The 7,634-nt window shown below is 33.2% G+C and overlaps 1 protein-coding gene and 1 long non-coding RNA gene across 4 annotated transcripts; both read left to right on the top strand.

Annotated features, from left to right (window-relative positions):
• Positions 1-2,185: 2,185 nt before the first annotated feature.
• LOC147522703 (putative serine/threonine-protein kinase PBL11) lies at positions 2,186-4,124 on the top strand. Of its 2 annotated transcripts, none has more exons than XM_086560525.1 (5): positions 2,186-2,904; positions 2,990-3,077; positions 3,243-3,415; positions 3,509-3,641; positions 3,729-4,124. In XM_086560525.1, the coding sequence occupies exons 1-5, from the start codon at positions 2,668-2,670 to the stop codon at positions 4,013-4,015; spliced, it is 918 nt and encodes a 305-aa protein (XP_086416651.1). In that variant the 5' UTR covers positions 2,186-2,667; the 3' UTR covers positions 4,016-4,124. The 2 variants fall into 2 exon arrangements, with proteins under 2 accessions (XP_086416651.1, XP_086416640.1); XM_086560514.1 differs by having other exon boundaries at positions 2,187-2,904; positions 2,990-3,149.
• Positions 4,125-4,655: 531 nt separating this feature from the next.
• Positions 4,656-7,177, top strand: LOC147522702 (uncharacterized). Of its 2 annotated transcripts, XR_015214134.1 has the most exons (3): positions 4,656-4,797; positions 4,946-5,143; positions 5,381-7,177. It is a non-coding gene; the product is annotated as an uncharacterized LOC147522702 (long non-coding RNA). The 2 variants fall into 2 exon arrangements; XR_015214130.1 differs by having other exon boundaries at positions 4,656-5,143.
• Positions 7,178-7,634: the final 457 nt, after the last annotated feature.

Below are 7,634 nucleotides of genomic sequence, written 5' to 3'. Positions count from 1 at the left end.
CAAACTTTGCTCATATATGATATGAACGAGCTTGAGCCGAGTTCGAATAGCTCGGTTATTTTACGCTACAAATATGCTATTTTAGCTTATCGAGCTGGGCTTCATAAAATTTATTTGTTACACGAGTTATAATATAGACTCAAGCTTGACTCATTTAACTAAATGAGTAAATGTCCTAACTCGAGCTGAGCTTAAACGAGCCGGCTCAAAATCCACCCTTATTTTTACGTGACATTTAGTTTCTTTGTTCTTTTATGTCTGTGTACTAGGAAAGTGTGGACTTTTCATGATTTTTTATCTATTATTTGAAGAGCATTATTTGAAATGTTGGATAATTAAATTAGATCTATTAAAACGTGTAAAGAAATTTTTCTTTAACGGAGCATTTCCTGTTTTTGGATTGGACCTATACCTAAAAAAGAAGAAGTTTTTGCATTGGACCTCTGTCAAGAAAGTCCATAAGAGTATAAGCCCTATAAGAGTATATGGATGAGAATGGATAGAATTTGACCGTGTTCAATCAGTTTTATAGCCTGCTAATTTCACCCGCAGTGTCTACTGTCTAATGTCATGTGTCTACACCAAAAAAAAAAAAAGAAATACAAGATTACAAGTTTACAACTACACTTTTATTCTTCTTCGTCTTCTTCCTTATTTCAGCTCCAAAATCACTTCAAAGCTCAGTATTTCACCTTTTCATTTCCATATTTTTTTTTTCACTTTTATACTCTTAATAATTTTCTCTGTGAGTTAACCAATGAAAGAGGGCATAGCTTCCCCTGACCACAGGGACAACCATATAGTGAAATATGCGACTGTTTAGGCCTGACCCTAATATATTTCAGTCAATTAACTATTGCCTTTTTTTTTTTAACAAGTTTAGTTAAAGTTTTTATAATGGAAACTATGAAAATACAATATTAAACCCTTGGTTGTTCTCTCGTTTTATCTATGTTTCCTCGCCTTCTCCAACAGAAAAACTCCTTGCTTATCCATTACTAATAAAAGTTCTTCATCTAATCACGTTTTAACAAATATAAAAAATTAAAAACTATAGTACAATCTTACTATATCATTTCATCTCAAGGCATCATTTTTAGTCTCCAAGGTATAAACTATAGATATTGAGTCATATGAATAGTGTTAACCATGAATATTGGTTTTACTTATTAATTTTGTGCCTTTATCAACTTCCATATTTTTTTTTTTCTTTTATGAAATATAGGATTGTTTTTACGGAAAATTACATATGGGTGGAACTTTCAAATTTCTATGACAAAAAACTAGGTGATCTAACTTTTAGGACCAATCAAATGGTAATCTATAATTTTTGTTACCAAAAACCATACTAACTAGGGGGAGCTGGGTAAAACTAACTCAAGGAGCGTAAATTATTTCTTTTTTCCATAAATACTATTCTCCAAATATTATTTTCATTCTTATTTTATTTTATTTTTCGGTAACAACTAACAATAATCTTTCTTTTTCAAAATCTTGATTTCAAATTTTTATTTTATTTTATTTTTCTTTAACTCTTAGTCAATCATCTTTTTCAACTTCATCATTATCATTTTATCCTTTTCATCTTATCAAACAAATAAACACTCTAATTAAACGTATTGATTCAATTAAAATATTCTCACCTAAAAATTTCTTCCAAACTTAAATTTTTTTTTTTTATTTTGAAGTTGTTGAAAAATTTCTATATCAAACTCTAAATATTTTTCTTTTTTATTTTGAAGTTGTTGAACATGTTGTTTGTCTTATATCAAATTTTGATGTAAAAATGAAATAAGGAAATTAATGTTTGGGATATTCTACTATTATCTTATTGAAAAATGTTCAATGTTCATAAAGAGGTTTAATGGGGGCAAAAACATAGAAGAAAAGAGTATTTTTAAGACAAAAAGGATAATAAAACACTGCATTGCGTAACTGGACCCTTTAATAGATTAGTCTGGTTTTTGGTAACAAAAATTGTTGATTACCATTTGACTTGTCCTAAAAGTTAGACCACCTTGTCTTCTGTCATAGAAATTCGAAAGTTCTAGATAATTTTCCTCTATTTTTATTTGTTGTGTTCATTTAATGGAATGTTGACTGTAAATGTGCATTTTAGTGTAATCCCATCTTCATCTTTCCTTTTCCTTTTATACTATCTAGTTAAATTAATGGATATAGCATAGCTTCCATTACTATATTTGAGGAACTATTTAGTATAGATTATCTAGGGGTATCAGTTTTTTATATTCGTTCCTTCTTTCTTTTAGAATAATTTATCATTGTTTGTTTTCTTGTTGAATTACAGTGATTAATATAAATCGCCCTAGTTAGTTATTTGTTTTAGCTATTCTATTACCAACTTTGTTTAATTTCTTTACTTTCTTGATTATCATCGATGTTGTTTTTTTTCCATTGTGATATGGTTTGCTGTTGATATAGAAAATAGCACTGATTGAGTTATTCTTTTAAGGCTAAATAGTAGTGTTTATGGCGTTCCAACCATTAGAAAAAAAATATATTAAATTAGCTTTTTATTTTGATTTATTCCCTTGATTCAAATGTCCTGTCTCTTCTATTATAGTGATTTATGGCCTATTGTGAATTTTTCTCATTTGATCTCATCACTTAAGTACTGGATTATATTAACTGTCTAACATTGGTTGTATGCAAGCTAATGACAAACTAATTTTTACAGATCAAATTCCCCCAAATATTATTGGTGAAAAACTGATAAAAGCTACAAGGAATTTCACGGCCGATCTTTTTGCTAAAGTTCGTTATGCAGATGTATTTAGGGCTCAAATTTCTAATGGGAGAAGGGTGTATAGTTTCCGCAAAACGAAAGTGGATGTTGCTATTAAGCGTTTCCAAGTTAAAAGTTTTACCCAAGCTAAATGGCAGGTGAGTCGGCCATGCTTGATGTGTATTATTTTGGTTATTTATATATTAGTTAGTATTTACCCTTTTAATTTATTTAATTCTACAGGCTGAAGTGAGTATTTTGGAGCACCTTGACCATCCAAATGTGGTTAAGCTTCTGTGGTCAAGTCACTCTGGATTTGGCCAACAATATGGTCATCCTAAAACTTATTTCCTAGTCTATCCATACATTCCATGTGGTACCCTGTATGAATGGTTGAAAGGAAGTAAAGATCATCGCTAGCTAACTATAAATTTGTGTTTGCAGTTTAATTTGCTCTTTTTCTGGTCTCTTACATCTCGTGGCTTTGTTATTGCAGGTCGAAATATTTGTCCTGGCTATAATGTACTGCAATATACCCACATTACTACACCTCTTGATTGGGCCAGCAGGGTAAGGATCACCCTAGGGATAGCAAATGGTATTGCTTATTTGCACACCAGGTCAATTATGCATGGAGACATAAAGTCTACAAATATCGTGCTTGACTCGGTATGGGTTCTTGCTTTTTAGTTCGTGTTATGTAATAGTCTTGTGTAGTCATCTGGATTTTCTTATTAATGATATTATTATTGTGTGGTTCAGAGCCGCAACCCGGTTTTGATCGACTTTGACATGGCTCTCCGATGTGAGGATCAGGGATATGGTAACATCAAGCAGGAGGCAAATTGGGTACATGTTTCTCTTTGCTGTTTAGATGGTGCAAATTTTCTTGGAGGTAAGTTTTGATCTGTTTACATTGTATTTAAGTGTATGGTATCGATCAGTGTCTGTCACAATTGAAACACTTGGTTTTTTTTTATAGAAACTGTTAGCATGAAGTGTGACGTCTATGGGTTTGGGGTGGTCATAATGGAGCTTCTTAGTGCCAGGGAACCCTATAACGTTAATAGGAGATTGACCCTCGCTGATCAATTTCGTGAAACGCAGATGATACCTCTTGATGCTAATCTCCAATCTACAGATGTTATTCGTGAGCAGGCATTGTTGTTGTTTGCACTTGCGAAAGATTGCACGCATTCTGACCGTGAAAGTCGACCTACAATGGCTATGGTTGTTGAGAGGCTTGAAGGATTGCACTTTAATGTGTAGTTGGTATTCTTAATAAGTGATGCAAACAAATGCAATGTTAGTGATTGTAAATACTTGTATTAATGGTTTGTCAGGCAGATAGAGGTATAGTAGTTCCCTACTGTTTGAATATTCTGAGGTGGATGTTTTAATATTTGGGGAGAAATGGATATTTTGAAGTAAAAAATACGTGCTTACCAAGGCCGAAAATATCGGTAGAAATATTGATATTTTATCAATATATTTCAGTTTTTGAGTATCCGATATAGAAATAATTTGAAATATCAGTTAGATATATTGATATATTTTCAAACCGATATATATATTGTATTTTTCAATATATCAATATATATATCGGTGATACATTTGATATATTTGAGATATATCATTTGATTTGGTTGGACCTGTTGATTTTTTAACCGATTTTGTTGACTATTGACCGATATTTCTAATATATATCGATGGTATTTCCTATATTTATTGATATTTTGATTTTTTCATCAAAAAATTAAAATTATTGATATATCATGATAGATCGATATAGATTGATATATTTCGACCGAAATATCAGTCGAAATGGAAAATTGGGTGGCAAATCAACATTTTCCCACTTAAAGTGGTATTTGCCGCTGTTTATTGTTATATTTCGGACCGGCAAAAAAAGAGAGATATGCCGGCAAAACAGTCACGTCATCGAATTTTCCCAAATATATCCATGTGGGAGCTGGATAAATTTTGGCATTTGCCTCCTCTGATCAACCTGAGACAAACCCATTTGCTCTCTCCCTCTATCTCGCTCAATGGTAAGCGCCACAACTTTATCTCTCCGAATTTCAATTTCACTTTCAATTCCAGATTTGGGAATTTCCTTCCTCTCTTTCTTCGTTCGAATCAAGGTGAGAAATTCTTCAAGCTTTGATTGTTTTTTTTTCCGTATATGATGGTGTCAAGGATCAATTTGGAAATTGCAATCTGGAGTAATCATCCTAATTAATCTCCTTTGACGATGATTTACGACATGTTCTATCTAACGGAAGAGCAATTAAAGAATTCACCTTTTAGAAAAGACGGAATAGATGAAACCACTGAGACAACTCTTAGAATTTACGGCTGTGATCTCATCCAAGAAAGCGGCATTTTACTTAAACAGTATGTCTTTTTTTTATGTTTTGAAATGGTTATGATTGCCCATTGGATTTTAATGTTTTATTATTACAAACAGACCTCAAGCTGTAATGGCTACATGCCAAGTTCTTTTCCATCGGTTTGCTGCAAGAAGTCATTTGCCCTGTTTAGTGTGAAGGCGTGTATTTTGTTTTTGTTTTTGTTTTGCATTGTTGGTAGATAGCTGAGTTTATGAGATACTTTATGGTTATAAATTTGTAGAGAGTGGCTGCAAGCTGTGTTTGGCTCACTTCGAAACTGGAGGAAAGTCGTAAAAAAGCTAGGCATGTTATCTTGGTTTTTAATAGAATGGAATGTCGAAGAGAGAATTTACCTATTGAGCATTTTGATAATTCATCAAAGGTTAGTCTGAAGCAGTTTTGCTCTTCAGATGCGAATATGCAATACTTGCCTGAACTTCTCTGTTTTTGACTACTATGGCCCTATATATAAGTTTCATCAAAATAACTTCTATTTTCCTGTATTTACTCTTTTGTGGAATTACATTTGAATTGCTGTCTTGTAAATTGCTATCCGGTAGGTTTCAAATTCATTGACCTTTTATCTTGCATAAATTGATAATTGTGTGATGATCTGCCATTTTTAAGATTGTGGCGGTATATTGTAGCCATACATATGCTTTTTCATACAGACAACCATCTTGTTACTTGTATCACCATTGCGTGTCTGTGACTCTGTGCTAACATCACTATTAATAAAAATTTTATCTGGTTGGTTCCAATGACTTCTGCTTTCATTGTGTTTCTATTGGTTCATATGGTAGTCTTGTTCTTTACCGTACTTACTTATTGCACCAGTTCTTTCTCTCTCTGAGTCAGCTTGATGGCAGTGTGTTTGTTTCTCTCGACGACCCTACCACACAAAAAAAACAGAATCTTTCGTACTCGAGTTACTTTCCACTGTAGAGTGAGCTTATTATGTTTACTTCTCCCCCCTCTATGTAGGTTCATTAATAAAGCTCTTGTTTAGGTGTCAAGGATATGATGGTGTGAACGACTTAGATTGATCGAGCAGTTCAAGCTTCCAAAGAAACAGGATAGAAATCCAATCATGGTTTGTTTTTTTTTTACGAATATATATATTGGTTTTGAAAAAACTAGAGTTTTGGAGCTTGTCAGCGTTTTTTTTTTTGTATTATATGGGTGTATGCTATTTTTTCAAATGTATATTTCCAAAAATTTCATGACCGATTTAGTTAGATGCAGGTCTGCGTGCATTTCTTTCTAATTTTGTTGTTGTTATTGTCAAACAAAAACTCAGGTATTCATTGTTTTTATATCTTGTACTTAGTTTACCTCAAATGGGTATGTTTGAGTCGGGTAACATGGCTGGTAGTGGTTTAGTTGGAACCTTATCTTGGGTATGTTTGTGTGTTGGAAATGGTGATGTTGAAGGTTTGGAGACTTGTTTGGAAGTGAATAGATTGTTTAGTTGTGTTTGTTTAGTTGTAGTGTAACTGTGTGAGAGTGCTTTTAGTTGTGTTGTTATGCTCCAAGTTAAATTTTGCAGGTGGAGTGGAGTGTGTGTTGTGCAGGTGTGTGGGTGCTGCTGCTGCTGACAAGTGACAAGTGACAAGTGCTGCTGACAAGTGATGCTGCTGCTATGCTGCCAGGTGCTGGTGAGTGGTGCTACGGTGTTGCAGGTGTTGGTGGGTGGTGCTAAGGTGTTGCAGGTAGTGAGTGAGTGGTGCTCCTGAGAAATGCGTAAAAGTTTCACAAAGCTCTTGAGAAATTGTTCGAGTATAAAGTGCAACTAGGCGACTTTGCTTTGTTCATGCTTTCTGATCCATGCTTGTATTTTGTAGTAGCTGCACTCTTGGATACCAACACCGTGAAGTGTTTTTATCTATCTTTTTAATCAACAGAACAAAGATGGGTGCAAAGTAAGAAATGTAATTTTCCTTCATGAGATCACAAGTCAATGTAAAAATATTCAGGGGTTCTTACTTGTAGACACGTTACAATTTAACTTCCAATGATATATCACTCTTTCTATCCATATGAATATGAATAATTTAAAGACATGCACTAGTTGTTATGTGTTTTATCTTTTTAAAATGTATGAACCATTTTAAATACAAAATAATAAATTTTAAAATTTATTTGTCAGTGGAAAATTTTGTATTATCAAGCACCGGCAAAACTATCAAATGTTATTTGCCAGCATTTGCCAGTTGATGCAAATTGTGCAAACAAGCAATGGCAAAACAAAATTTTCCCACTAGGTATTTGCCTGGCAAATTTTGAAGTGGGAAATTATTTTCCCATTATTTATTTGCCCAACAAGTGGGAAAATTTATCAAGCAGGCCCTTAGTCAATATTGTTGCCTTATGATACACTTCAAAAGGACACTGAGAATCAGTTCGTTTGCAGCAATGTCTGCGACAAAGTTAACTTTGCGCTGTGCGCTGGTAAACTATAATTGTTAAAACTTACGCTTCAATTGTTTCTTTTC

This window comes from Coptis chinensis, chromosome 1, assembly GCF_015680905.1.
Source record: "Coptis chinensis isolate HL-2020 chromosome 1, ASM1568090v1, whole genome shotgun sequence".
Taxonomy (NCBI): Eukaryota; Viridiplantae; Streptophyta; class Magnoliopsida; order Ranunculales; family Ranunculaceae; genus Coptis; species Coptis chinensis.
This window is presented reverse-complemented; position numbering and strand designations above follow the sequence as displayed.